This window comes from Cervus canadensis, chromosome 7 (genome assembly GCF_019320065.1).
Source record: "Cervus canadensis isolate Bull #8, Minnesota chromosome 7, ASM1932006v1, whole genome shotgun sequence".
NCBI classification, from domain to species: domain Eukaryota; kingdom Metazoa; phylum Chordata; class Mammalia; order Artiodactyla; family Cervidae; genus Cervus; species Cervus canadensis.
Window position 1 is genome coordinate 4380853 of NC_057392.1, and position 15345 is coordinate 4396197.

Here is a 15345-nt window from a genome sequence, read left to right on the forward strand (position 1 = left end):
AGGATTTGATATTGATTGTGTACTTTTCTCTAAGTAAATGAAATGTTTTTGAAATTTTTTTTCTTAGAAAAATATTTTTCTTTTGTATTGGTGAGCATTGTTACTTATCATTGAGGGGCCTAAATGTTAAGTTGTAATAATAAAGATTTTAGCTTCAGGAAACAAGTGATATAAAACCAAAAACATTTACACAGCATTTGAGGATTATTTTTAAAATAAACTTTTACAGTATGTCACTTAAAGATCATTCAGTTATCTTTAATATTTTGTAAATCTTTCTGTTAAATGTCTCATCTTGAAGTATATCTTGCTTTTATATTGATTTATAATTTTTAATAGGGCCAGGAAAATTCCATATGTTGGGCTGCTTTAGACAAAAATGGAGAAGAAGTGGTAACTTCTAAGGGTGAGTACAAACTGTATTTTAATATATGTGCTTTTTTTGACAGAATAGTTATTATATTCCATTATTAGGACTAATTCAGTAATATTGGATGAAACAGATTTCTATGATAGTTTATAAACATCTACTTTGACGTGTATTTATCAAAGCATTAAATGGAAAAATGGAATGTTCTTAATTGTCAGCCACTGTCTGTTTATCTTTTTTCCAGATAATTTAGAAGAAGAGATGGAAGATGATGACCTATTTGAAACCGAGTTTAGGCAATATAAAAGAACATATTACATGACAAAGATGGGAGTTGACGTAGTTTCTGAGTATGTTCTTGCCATTGCTTTTACTTTAAAGTAGGAAAAAGTAGACTTTGCAGTTCTACAGAAAACAGCATGATTTTGATGGTTACGGTAATGGGAAGAAAGGATTTTTTGTTTCTCAAATTATTGTAGACCTTTCAACTACTGTGGTTTTGGAGAAGATAATATTCATTGGCATGTATTATGCAGTATACCCTTGAATAACATGGGCTTGATCTGCATAGGTCCACTTACATGTGGATTGTTTTTACCGAAGACTTAATACAGTACTGCATTTTTCCCAGTTGGTTGAATCCATAGATGTGGAACTGCAGATACAGAGAGCTGTCTAAAGTTATGAGTGGATTTTCTACTGCAAGAGGGTTGGCGTCCCTAACTTCTGCATTGTTCAAGTCTCAACTGTATGCCTATGATAAAAATTGCCAGATAGAAAATGGTTAGTGTTTTGCTTCATTTCTTCTAAAGCTCACATCACACTTATCTCAAAGGCTACCTGGCTCAGCCTCAGGTTAGGAACTAGTATAAAAGTTCCTTAACTGCTTGACCTCTAAAATGGTGGCTCACATTCTGAACTACAGCCCTCTATAACAGTTCAGTTCAGTTCAGTTCAGTCACTCAGTTGTGTCCAACTCTTTGCAACCCTGTGGACTGCAGGACACCAGACTTCCCTGTCCATCACCAACTCCCGGAGCTTGCTCAAACTCAGGTCCACAGAGTCAGTGATGCCATCCAACCATCTCAAACTCTGTCGTCCCCTTCTCCTCCTGCCTTCAGTCTTTACCAGCATCAGGGTCTTTTCCAGTGAGTCAGCTCTTTACATCAGATGGCCACAGTATTGGAGCTTCAGCTTCTGCATCAGTCCTTCCAACGAATATTCAGGACTGATTTCTTTTAGGATTGACTGCTTTGATCTCCTTGCAGTCCAAGGGACTCTCAAGACTCTCAAGAGTCTTCTCCAACACCTCAGTTAGAAAGCATCAGTTCTTAAATCTATGGCTGATTCATATCAATGTATGACAAAACCCACTGAAATGTTGTGAAGTAATTAGCCTCCAACTAATAAAAAAATAAATAAATAAATAAAATAAAATTAAAAAAAAAGAAAGCATCAGTTCTTTAGCGCTCAGCCATCTTTATGGTCCAAATCTCACGTCCATACATGACTACTGGAAAGCCATAGCTTTGACTATACGGACTTTTATTGGCAAAGTGATGTCTCTACTTTTTAATACGCTGTCTAGGTTTGCATAGCTTTTCTTCCAAGGAGCAAGCATCTTTTAATTTCATATCTACAGTCACTGTCTGCAGTGATCTTGAAGCCTAAGAAAATAAAATCTGTAACTGCTTCCTTTTTTTCCCTTATTTGCCTTGAAGTAATGGGACCAGATGCCATGATCTTAGTTTTTTGAATGTTGAGTTGTAAGCCAGCTTTTTACTCTCCTCTTTCATCTCCTCAAGAGGCTCTTTAGTTCCTCTTCGCTTTCTGCCATAATGGTGATGTCATCTGCATATTTGAGGCTGCTGATATTTCTCCTGGCCATCTTGATTCCAGCTTGTGATTCATCCAGCCTGGCATTTCACTTGATGTACTCTGCTCAACATTCAGAAAACTAAGGTCATGACATCTGGTCCCATCACTTCATGGGAAATAGATGGGGAAACAGTGGAAACAGTGTCAGACTTAATTTTGGGGGGCTCCAAAATTACTGCAGATGGTGATTGCAGCCATGAAATTAAAAGACGCTTACTCCTTGGAAGGAAAGTTATGACCAACCTAAATAGCATATTAAAAAGCAGAAACATTACTTTGCCAACACAGGTCCATCTAGTCAAGGCTATGGTTTTTCCAGTGGTCATGTATGGATGTGAGAGTTGGACTGTGAAGAAAGCTGAGCGCCGAAGAATTGATGCTTTTGAACTGTGTTGTTGGAGAAGCCTCTTGAGAGTCCCTTGGACTGCAGGGAGATCCAAGCAGTCCATCCTAAAGGAGATCAGTCCTGGGTGTTCATTGGAAGGACTGATACTGAAGCTGAAACTCCAATACTTTGGCCACCTTATGCGAAGAGTTGACTCATTGGAAAAGACCCTGATGCTGGGAGGGATTGGGGACAGGAGGAGAAGGGGCCGACAGAGGATGAGATGGCTGGATGGCATCACCGACTTGATGGACATGAGTTTGGGTAAACTCCTGGAGTTGGTGATGGACAGGGAGGCCTGGCATGCTGCGATTCATGGGGTCGCAAAGAATTGGACACGACTGAGCAACTGAACTGAACTGAACTGAACTCTGCATATAAGATAAATAAGCAGGATGATAATATACAGCCTGGTCATACTGCTTTCCCAATTTTGAACCAGTCCGTTGTTCCATGTCCAGTTCTAATTGTTGATTCTTGACCTGCATACAGGTTTCTCAGGAAACAGGTAAGATGGTCTGGTACTCCCATCTCTTTAAGAATTTTCCACAGCTTGTTGTGATCCACACAATCAAAGGCTTTCACGTAGTCAATGAAGCAGATGATTTTCTGGAATTCCTTTGCTTTCTCCATGATCCAACAAATGTTGGCAATTTGATCTCTGGTTCCTCTGCATCTTTGAAACCCAACTTGTAATCTAGATGTTCTCGGTTCGTGTATACTAAAGCCTCACTTAAAGGATTTTGAGCATAACCTTGCTAGCATGTGAAATGAGCACAATTATCTGGTCATTGGAGCATTCTTTGGCATTGCTCTTCCTTGGGATTGGAATGAAAACTGATGTTTTCCAATCCTGTGGCCACTGCTGAGTTTTCCAAATTTGCTGACATGCTGAGTGCAGCACTTTCATAGCATCATCTTTTAGGATTTGAAATAGCTCAGCTGGAATTCCATCACCTCCACTAGCATTGTTTGGAGTAATGCTTCTTAAGGCCCACTTGACTTCACACTCCAGGATGGCTGCCTCTAGTTGAGTGACTACACAATCATGGTTATCAGGGTTATTAAGACCTTTTTTATATAGTTCTTCTGTGTATTCTTGCCATCTCTTAATCTCTTCTACTTCTGTTAGGACCTTACCATTTCTGTCCTATATCATGCCTGTCCTTACATGAAATGTCCCCTTGGTATCTCCAGTTTTCTTGAATAGATCTCATCCTTCCCATTCTGTTGTTTTCCTCTATTTCTATGCATTTTTCATTTACTTATCTCTACTTGCTGTTCTCTGGACTTCTGCATTCTACTGGGTATATCTTTCCCATTCTCTCTTGCCTTTTGCTTTTCTTCTTTCCTCAGTTATTTGTAAAGCCTCCTCAATCAACCAGTTTGCCCTTTTACATTTCTTTTTCTTTGGGATGCTTTCAGTCACTGCCTCCTGTACAGTGTTACAAACCTCTGTCCATGGTCCTTCAGGCACTCTTTCAGATGCAATCCCTTGAATCTATTTGTCACTGCCCCTGTATGATCATAAGGGATTTGATTTAGGTCGTACCTGAATGACCTAGTGGTTTTCCCTACTGTCTTCAGTTTAAGCCTGAATTTTGCACTCAGGAGCTCATGATCTGAGCCACAGTCAGCTCCAGTTTGCTTACTGTATAGAGCTTCTCCATCTTTGGCTGCAAAGAACATAATCAATCTGATCTCGATATTGACTATTGGTCTAGTGCCAGGCACTATCCTAAACATTTAAAAAATATTAACTCATTTATAATTTTAAAATATAAGCATATATAAATATATGTAATAATGTGAAAATGTTAAATTGTAATTCTCACAACAGTTTTTTAAGATAAGTAGAATTATTATTATTATTTTAAAATAGAGGAAGTTAAGGAGTAGAGATTTAAGTGATTTGCTCCAGGTGATAAGCAAAGGTAATGAGTGGCAAAGCCAGACTATAAGTAACAGGCAATCTGGCCCCGGAGACCATCCTTAACCATGAAATGAGGCTGTTTTTCTGTCAGTGAGATAAAGTTTCATAAAATTCTTTGTACCCTTATTATATACACTATACTTATATATTTTCTATACTATTATTTTTACTTTTTAAAAAAATAAAATACTAAGAATCTTTCCTAGAGACTGCTCTTGGAAGACCCAAGATTTCCGTGTTGTTCCATTTACTCAGACTGTTTTCTAGTCTAGACATAGTCTTTGTGTAAGGCCTGTATTCATACTTATCTCTGGTAGCTAGAGATAAAGAAATTGTAGTACAGCTATCAGGTCATTTGAAGTTTTGTCAGATGTCATTAGCAAGTAGGACTTTTCAGACTTAGAAATAAAATATTTATAATAGTTATGCATTTAATTCTTTATTCCTTAGTTCTTATATTTCCTTGATATGTTATAGAGAAGTATAGTAGCTGCAATTAAATGCTTGATTTGCTAGGGGACTACTCTTCAGTTTTATTTCCTTTTTATTTATTAAAATATGAGGTTATAAAAATGAGATACTGTTTGTTTGCCTAGCAAATAAGCAAATCTTTTTAAGCTGTTATATTCAGTGGTCCAGGAGTGGTGGTAGATTTCTTCCCTTGATTTCTGATGGAAATGTAAGTAGGCAAAATTACTTTGGAGGGCTTCGCTGGTGGCTCAGTGGTAAAGAGTCCACCTGCCAATGCATGGGACACGAGTCTGATCCCTGATCTGGGAAGTTCCCATATGCTGCAGAGCAACTCAGTCCATGCACCACAGCTCTTGAGCCTGTCCTCTAGAGCCCGGGAACCGCAACTGCTGAGCCATTCTCTAAAAAGAGAAGCCACTGCAATGAAAAGCCCTCACACTGCAACTAGAGAAAAGCCTGAACAGCAGTGAAGATCCAGCACAGCCAAAAATAAATAAATAGAAATTATTTTAAAAAAATATTTTGGAAAGTATGTATCTAAAAGCCTTTGACCCAATAATTCTAATTGTTAATCTATCATAAAAATATAAACTTAGACACAGATGATCTTTATACACAAGGAAATTTTTTTAAATAGTAAAAAATTAGAAACAATACACGTGTCCAGTGAGAAGACTCATCATAATTGTCTCCACTTCCTCCTCATTACAGTCACTATCTCTGCCATCTCTAGTGCTTCCAGAATATATAGAACTGTTAAACTGGTAGTTACGAAAAGTTAATAAAAATTTAGAAAGATACTTTCAGTAAATTATTAAATATAAATTTTAAAAGAGTATACAAAATCATATACACAGTATACTGTCATTTATATTTAAAAAGGAAAAACTTAGGGATAAAAAGACTGAGAAAAACATACCAAAATGTCAAACCAAAATTACATACCAAAACATACCAAAATTACTATAAGGTAATAAAAGCGCTTTTCATCATTGTCTCAGTTTTCAGTAATGAAACAGTTCTTTTATAATAAGAGTCATTCATTTCATTTAAAAAATGTAACTGCCAGAAATACGTAGATCTACAATTTCACTTGAAAATATCTGCCTGAGGGCCTCCCTGTTGGCTCAGATGGTAAACCTCCACCTGAATTTCGGTAACAAACACTAACAAGTGTTATAGCCACTTTGGGGTTTACCTAGGGTGCTCATTTTTTAATTAATTAATTTTATTCTTGTTTGCTCTGAGTCTTTGTTGCTGATCACTGGCTTTCTCTAGTTGCAGCAAGCGGGGCCTACTCTTCATCTCAGTGCACAGGCTTCTCATTGTGGTGGCTTCTCTTGTGGAGCACAGGCTTGGGCTTGCAGGCTTCGGTAGTTGTGGCTTACAGGCTTAGTTGCTCCACAGCCTGTGGGATCTTCCCATTTCAGTTCAGTTCAGTTCAGTCACTCAGTCGTGTCTGACTCTTTGCAACCCCATGAACTGCAGCAGACCAGGCCTCTCTGTCCATCACCAACTCCCGGAGCCTACCCAAACTTATGTCCATTGATTGGTGATGCCATCCATCCATCTCATCCTGTCGTCCCCTTCTGCTCCTGCCCTCAATCTTTCCCAACATCAGGATCTTTTCAAATGAGTCAGCTCTTCACATCAGGTGGCCAAAGTATTGGACTTTCAGCTTCAACATCAGTCCTTCCAGTGAACACCCAGGATTGATCTTTAGGATGGACTGGTTGGATCTCCTTGCAGTCCAAGGGACTCTCAAGAGGCTTCTCCAACAACACAGTTCAAAAGCATCAATTCTTCAGTGCTCAGCTTTCTTTACAGTCCAGCTCTCACATCCACACATGACCACTGGAAAAACCATAGCCTTAATCTTCCCAGACCAGGTATCAGTCTCTTGTGCCCTTCATTAGGAGGTGGACTCCCAGCCACTGTGCCACCGGGGAAGTCCTCAGGGTGCTCTTTTTTTGCTGTGTGTGTGTGATTATTTTACCTTAAATGATAGTTTTTTGAGAAAAAGACATTAAAGGGAATATTGTTCAGTGAATATAATACTTTTCAAAATATATTCTAGCTGCTATAACCAGATTTTAAAATCTTCCTGATTTCCTCCTGTGATTCTCTCAGGCATCCTGCCAAATAAGATTTCCATCTTTGTTTTCCATCACACTCTGAATATTTAAGAAAGTGGTAGTGCCACTGTTTAGAAAGCTTCATTAAACCTTCAAACTTGATACCAAAGATATAGTACATTAACTGTAAGTATGCACAACAGGTTTAAGTAATCAAATAGTTGGTTTAGGAAAACTATAAGGCAAATTTTTAATCTGGTATGATAGAATTTTTTACATTAATATTTTAGAGTTTTTTCTGATTGCAGTTTTTGGCTTATTCATTGATTAAATAAAATGTGTGAGGCAGAATGTGATATTAGGAGATATCATGTTTTAAACACAGTGGCCTGTCTTCAGGAAATAATGTTAAAATGAAAATATTCTTTTCTGTTTTCAGTGACTTTCTGGCTGATCAAGCTGCATGTTATGTTCAGGCGATACAGTGGATTTTGCATTATTACTATCATGGCGTTCAGTCCTGGAGCTGGTGAGGGAATAAAAACCAAAATAAAGTTTTGTATTTTATAATGGCTCATTCTACTGTAAGCTCACTTGATAATCTCTCCTTTTTACTTCTATTTATGATATTAATAGTATTTTTAAAAAGGTACATACAGCCAAGTTTAAAGGAAAAAGAATCTTTTTTAGTAATGTAATATTTTAAAAAGATCCTTTTATAACAAAGATACTTCCAGCTGTAGTAGATGGCCCATAATAAAAAGCTCTCTGTTAATCTTAAGGATTTAAATTTTCTATCATAATGAATGAAGTGTCACAAAGTCTTGACAATTACTGGGTCTGAGTGATGGTTAAGTGGGATTGTTTATTATATTCTTCTCTACATCTTTATATGTTTGAAAATTTTTTCTGTTAGGAGTAATGAAGAATGAATTATATGAATGTTAGACTGGGAAGGGTAATGAAGAAAGGAGAAAAGAATTTACTTCTCCTGGAATAGTAATAATTCTCTGTTTATCTCATGTTTCCTATTCCAACAAGTTCCATCTACATTTCCAAACCATCCACTGAAATAGAAAACAAGTCAAAAAATGATACAGGGAAAAATAGACACTTTTAAGTGATGAGATAGCTTGTTTTGTTTTGTTTTCAGAGCACCTTCTAGGCTCTGTTTTAAAGCACCAACAGTAAAACATACCAGTGCAGAATAATGTGGCATTAATTATTAATAGAATTTTGCTTACTAATAGCCTTTAAAAAAGTATCTGCAATAACTAACAGGATTCTCAGGGCATCTCTGAAGAGCACTCTAGTGACAAAAAATATCCTTGATTTGCCATTTTTTAAGAGAGTGAGTATAACTTATACCTATTATATTACCAGGCATTGAGGCCAAGTACTTGTAAAGCGTGTGCTCATATAGTCCTCAAAGCTGTTTAAAGTAAATTTTGTTTTCTGCTTTTGATAGATGAGGCTCAGAGGATTAAATAACCTTTCCAGTGTCACACACCAGTATTCAAGTACATGCCTATCTGATTTCCAAAGTCTATTGTTCTGCATGCAATTCTGCCTCCTAAACGTTCCCATTCTTTTGAAGTATGCCATAATTGTGGAATATAAAATTATTTTGTTGGCTTTTATTTTGATGTTTTTAGTCAGACATTAAGAACATTGAAATTATTTTTAAATTTTTAAAAATATGTTTAGGGTAATTGGCTTTTTTAAAATTTTTAGTTTTTAACAAAAAATGAAAAAAATTATATGTTTGAAATTTCTAAAAATATTTCTTCATGTTAAATATGGGAAGATTTTAAAAACAAAAAGTTGGTGTGCATGATTGACAAATGGTTTAATCCTTATCACAAACACAATATATATGTATACACACTAATTCAAAGATGATGATTCTTAGAGCTGACTAGTAACAACCATATGAGCTCAGACTTCCCTGTGTCTTCATGAGAGAAGCTCAGGCCCACATGAAGTAACTGAATGTCTTCTGACTGCCTCATTAGTTCATTCTGAGAATCTATTGTTTGGAAGATTGACACTCACTACTTCTGAAACTGGAGTCATTGTATTATTTATATAAAAAATAAATTATTTTTATATGTGTTATTAATATATATACCCTTCAATTACATACGTCTAAATTTTTGAAATACAAACTGCACTTTAAAAATTAAGGAAATAAAATACTTGTTGTCATCAAATAATCTACATTTTTCAACATTGCTGATTTCTTATATTCATGTGGCAGAATTATGAGTGATTTTTTTCTTTAGAATTATTGCTGTTTGTGGACATGACTTGAACACACGCACAGAGGCACAGCTGTTAAAATAGAATATTGAAAAGTATGTACTAACTATTGATCTGTTTCATAAAGTTTGCCAATTGTTTAGAGCTCAGTTTTGTCTTACAGGTTTTATCCGTACCATTATGCACCTTTCCTGTCTGATATCCGCAATATCAGTACACTCAAAATCCATTTTGAACTGGGAAAACCTTTTAAGCCATTTGAACAGCTTCTTGCTGTACTTCCAGCAGCTAGCAAAAATTTACTCCCTGCATGCTACCAGGTGGGTTTTAGAATTAAATGTATTTGTGTTCTTTTTAATATTTAGGAGTTCCTCCTCCAAACCTAGAAACATCATACCCAAATTTCTTTAATAGCTAAATATATTTATTTTCAGTTTCAAATATAGTATTCCTTAAGTCTCTTGAAAAGGAATTCCTTGATTTAAAGGTAACTTTGTTTTAAAAATGCAAACACATTTCATAAACCGTTCAAAGCATGGCAGCTTTGTTTTCAGTATCTTTAAGCACATCTCCAGTTTGTCTCTGCACTGATGAAAGTAAATTGAGCTTGGCAAAATCTAAAGCCATCTACTCTGTCCAGATATTACAGGTTTCGTTTCTGTTCTCTTTTACCCTTTACCTGTTAGAATATGGATGATTCTAATAAGTTGTTTATCTCAACAAAATTGCTACTTCCATTTACATTTGGATTTTAAGAATTTCATTTATCAAATTATGGAATAAAAAACTTCTCTCTGATTAACGTACTTCCTATAACAGGAGAAAGCTGTTTCAGGGGTGATTGGGTCACCAAAATTACACTAAGCCTACTAAACTGATTTTGAGGGTAAACTTCAGTTTAGTTCTTCTAGAGCATCAATCTGTTCTAATTCTGTGGTCTGGTGCCAGGAATTGAAATAGACACACATAAATATATACATACCACATACCTTTGCCGTTTGAACAGTGTCCAGCTTCCTTCTAAATCTTTCTGAAACTTAACCTGTCCTTCATCCTGGCCCATGGCCTTCCTTCCTTTAGTTTCTTTGATGCTTTTTTCCCTACCTTCAGTACATTAAGAATTGATATTTAACCACTCAGGACTAATATAGCCATGCAGGTTTTTATAGCCACATATGTTTTGATTCTTCTGTACCCATGACATACTATTTTATTTTGAATATCACCCTGAGAAATACGCTTTTATTTCTTTAAAATTTTTTATGTCATGATCTTCTATATTCATTTCCTAGAGGATATCTTTAGGTTTAGGTTTCTTTATCTACTTCTGTTATAAAATCTCTAATAAAAACATGTCTTATTGGGCTTTCTATCTTTGCTACTGGTGGTAAGGAGATTCTTGTATTTTTGGATTTCTTTTTCTTTTTAAATTATCTTAGATGACAGTTATAGAACTTAATAAAATTAGTTGATTATGACATGAAAATAAATTGTCTAAGATTAAAAATGGAGTGTGTGAAATGAACTGAAATCTGAATGGAAAACAATTTAGATGAGCCTTGTAGAGTGAAAAGACTAGAAGATAGAAATGATAAAATTCAGAGCAAGGATAGTTTGGCTATATAACTAGCTTAGTGGAATAAGAAAGTGATGAGTGGCAGTGAAATTAGAAGTCTCATATTTGAAAATCAAAATATAACAAGTATACTATAACATATCTAAGATGTGAAAACTTACTTTTGCCTTGCTTAGAAATTTTATACTGTAATAGGTAAACAAATATTATAAATATATTAACAAAAAGCTACATTGATATTAGTTCTTACATTTCTATTACACTATTTTATGTTTTCACAGCATTTGATGACCAGTGACGACTCGCCAATTATAGAATATTATCCACCTGATTTTAAAACTGACCTAAATGGGAAACAACAGGAATGGGAAGCTGTGGTACTAATACCTTTTATTGATGAGGTCAGCACATGAAATGGTTATATATACAGTTGTAGAGATTACTTCACATAACTGAGCAGTGGATTTTAATCACCATTTGTGTTAATGAGTTTTAACTATTCTCCTCTTTGTTCTGTGCATCAAAACTTCTGTGTATGCTAATTATAAGGAAGCTGGCATTGCTTTACTAATATTAGACCAAGTAGGCTTCAGAACAGAGTATTACCAAAGATGAAAGACTTAAATAACACTATAAACCTACTTAACCTCATTAATATTTGTAGGACAGTATACCTAGCAACTAAGGAATACACATTTTTAAGTGAAAGACTGTTCACCAAGATTATTTGGTAAGGCATAAAAATATCTCAATAAATTTAAAAGGGTGAAATCATAAGGTGAATGTTCTCTGACCACATAGAATTAAGTTAAAAATCAGCAACAGATCTCTGAAAATGTATAAAACTTTTGAAATCAAATAACACACTTCTAAATAATCCATATATTAAAGAAACTTAAAGGAATATTTGAAATGTTTAATATGAATGATATGAGAACACATATCATAATCTGTGTGATAAAACTAAAGCAAGGCCTAAAAGGGAAACTTAAGGTTCTAGATGCTTATACTAAACAAGAAAATATTTTGAAGTAAATTAAACTTCCTACCATAAGAAGCTAGAAAAACAAGAGCAATTTATATCCAAACTAAGCAGAATGAAGAAAACAAAAAGACAGGAGCAGAAATCCATGGAAACTGAACAAACAATAGAAAAAAATCAATGAAACCAAAAGTTGATCCTCTTGAAAGATTAATAAAATTGATAAATCCTAGAAAGACATATCAAAAAAGGCTTAAAAAAAACTAGAGCACCAGGGGAGAACACATAAATTTAGAATGAAAGAAGAGGTGTCCTATAAATCCTATAGTTACGAAAAAAATCGATAAGGCGTATTGTGAACTATTTTATGCCAACAAATTAACAACCCAAATAAAGTGAACACGGTTCTTTAAACACGATTCAACAAAACTGACAGAAAAAAAAAACATAAAAATCTAAGTAATCCTATATCTTTTAAAGACATTTAGTTCATAATTTTAAATCGTCTCACAGAGAAAAATTCTAGGCTCAGATGTCTTGACTTGTGAATTCTGGTAAGCCTTCATGAAAGAGATAATACCAATTTTATACAAACTTTGAGAACATAGAAGAGAAATAATCACTTCCCAGTATATCATATTAGGCCAGCATAATAGTCAATGATACTACAAGAAAAGAAAATTACTTGATAATATCCCTCCTAAAGTAGATGCAAAACTTTTGACAAAGTCAAGCCAGATGGGATCCAGTAATATAGAAGGATAATACTCCTAACCAAATGAGATTTATTTTAGAAATGCAGTGTTGGTTTTCAATGTGATTTACCACATTTGAGTATTCAATGTCCAATTTTAATAGAAATGCTCAACTACTAGAAATAAGAGGAAACGTCCTCAACCAAATAAGTGAAGTTGCTCAGTTGTGTCTGACTCTTTGCGACCCCATGGACTGTAGCCTACCAGGCTCCTCCATCCATGGGATTTTCCAGGCAAGAGTACTGGAGTGGGTTGCCATTTCCTTCTCCAGGGAATCTTCCTGACCCGGGGATCAAATCCGGGTCTCCCTCATTGTAGGCAGATGTTTTTACTGTCTGAGCCACCAGGGAAGTCAAAACCGAATGCATGCTTCAAAAACCCATGGAGAGAGTAACCTGGTGGGCTACAGTCCATAGGGTCACAAAGAGTCGGACGCAACTGAAGTGATTTAGCACACACGTGTGCACTGCTAACGGTATACTTAGTAGTAAAGTTTTGAATGTTTTCTTTGTAAAATCAAGTTTAAGACAAGGATGTTCATTCTAATCAATTCTTTCTAATACTGTACTAGGAGTCCACTGTATTAAGGGAAAGAAATAAAGTCATGTAGATTAGAAAGGAAGAAGAAAAATTGTTTTTATATGCACATAGCATTACTACAAAAATAGAAAATTCTAAGGAATCTTCAGAAAGATAGTATTAACAATAAGTAAATTTAACAAGGTCACAAACTATAAAATCTATACAAAATTCAATTATGTTTGTATATACTAGCAACAAAAAATTGGAAAATATAAATTTTTTAAATAAAAAGACTTTTACTTTCAGTAGCATTAAGAAATATAAAATTCACATTTATAAATTTAACAGCATGCACACTGAAAACTGCAAATAGCGTTGAGTTATGGAGACCTAAATAAATGGAAGAATATACCATGTTCAGGGAATAGAAGATTTAATATTGTTAAGACATAACCTCTTCCCATATTGATCTTTGGGCTCAACATAATCCCAGCAAAAATGCAGCAAATTTTTGTATAAAAATCAAAAGTCCAGTTTTAAAGTTTTGATGAAATTGCAAAGTATCTAGAGTAGCCGAAACAATCTGTAAGAACAACAATACTGAAAGACTTTCATTATCTGATTTCATGACTTACCATTAGGCTAAAGTAATCAAGGCAGTCTGTTTCCTACATCATAATAGACATAGATCAGTGAAACAGAATAGAGGCCAAACAACCTAGATCTATACTTGACCAGTGAATAAATTTTCAGTTAAGACATCAGAGCTATTCAATAGGTAAAGAAAAAGCTTTTTAACAATTGGTACAGAAACAGCTGGCTATATATTTTTGTAAAAACCTGTACATTATTGTCCAGAGCAAGTTATTTGTGATAACTCCAAACTGGAAAAAAATTCAGATATCTTTCAATGAGTGAATGGATTTAAAAAAACCTGTAGTACATTCATAAAATGGCATACTACTCAGCAATAAAAAGAACTATTTCTGTAAACAACAGATGGGAAAAAGTTCATTTGACTGAAAAAGTCAATCTTAGAAGATTCCATTTATGTAATATGTTTGAAATGATGAAATTATTATAATATAAAACAGGTCATTGGGGGATAGGGTGTGACTCTAAAGGGATAAGGAATTCCCTGGTGGCTCGGAGGTTAAAGCGTCTGCCTGCAATGCAGGAGACCTGAGTTCAATCCCTGGGTCGAGAAGATCCCCTGGAGGAGGAAATGGCAACCCACTCCGGTATTCTTGCCCGGAGAATCCAATGGATGGCGGAGCCTGGTGGGCTACAAGTCCACGGGGTCGCAAAGAGTCGGACACGACTGAGCAATATATGGGTATGGGTATAAAGGGATAATGTGAAGGAGTTTCTTTACAGTGGTGTGACAGTCCTGTATTCCAGTTTTAGAGGTGGTTACATGAAGCTTCCCTGGTGGCTCAGATGGTAAAGAATCCGCCTGCAATGCAGGAAACCTGGGTTCGATCCCTGAGTTGGAAAGATCCCCTGGAGGAGGGCATGGCAACCCACTCCAGTGTTCTTGCCTGAAGAATACCCTGTGGACATAGGAGCCTGGCAGGCTACAGTCCATAGGGGTCGCAAAGAATCGGACACCACTGAGCGACTGAGCGCACACACATGAATCTGCACTTTTGATAAGAATTCCATACTGCTGTACATACACAGTTCAGTTCAGTTCAGTTCAGTCGCTCAGTCGCCTCCGACTCTTTGTGACCCCATGAATCACAGCACGCCAGGCCTCCCTGTCCATTACCAACTCCCAGAGTTTACTCAAACTCATGTCCATCGAGTCGGAGATGCCATCCAGCCATCTCATCACAGTATTTACATATAAAAACTAGTGAAATCTGGAGCTTCCCTGGTGGCTCAGACAGTAAAGAATCCACCTGCAATGCAGGTGTCCTGGGTTCGATCCCTAGGTTGGGAAGATCCCCTGGAGGAGGGCATGGCAACCCACTCCAGTATTCTTGCCTGGAGAATCCGCATGGACAGAGGAACCCGGCAGGCTACAGTCTGTAGGGTCCCTAAGAGTCGGACACAACTGAGCGACTGAGCACATTGAAATCTTAATGAGTCTGTAGTGATGGTGTACCAGTGTCAATTTCCTGGTTTTGATAA

At 35.9% G+C, this 15345-nt stretch overlaps 1 protein-coding gene across 2 annotated transcripts in view; it reads left to right on the forward strand.

Annotated features, from left to right (window-relative positions):
• The window catches only part of XRN1 (5'-3' exoribonuclease 1), a 109971-nt gene that overhangs the window by 23671 nt on the left and 70955 nt on the right, over window positions 1-15345 (forward strand). For both annotated transcript variants that reach the window (XM_043474209.1, XM_043474210.1), the window contains exons 11-15: window positions 340-406; window positions 615-720; window positions 7552-7641; window positions 9538-9694; window positions 11232-11351. In XM_043474209.1, the coding sequence (XP_043330144.1) occupies window positions 340-406; window positions 615-720; window positions 7552-7641; window positions 9538-9694; window positions 11232-11351 (540 nt within the window). The remainder of the gene's footprint in view (window positions 1-339; window positions 407-614; window positions 721-7551; window positions 7642-9537; window positions 9695-11231; window positions 11352-15345) is intronic.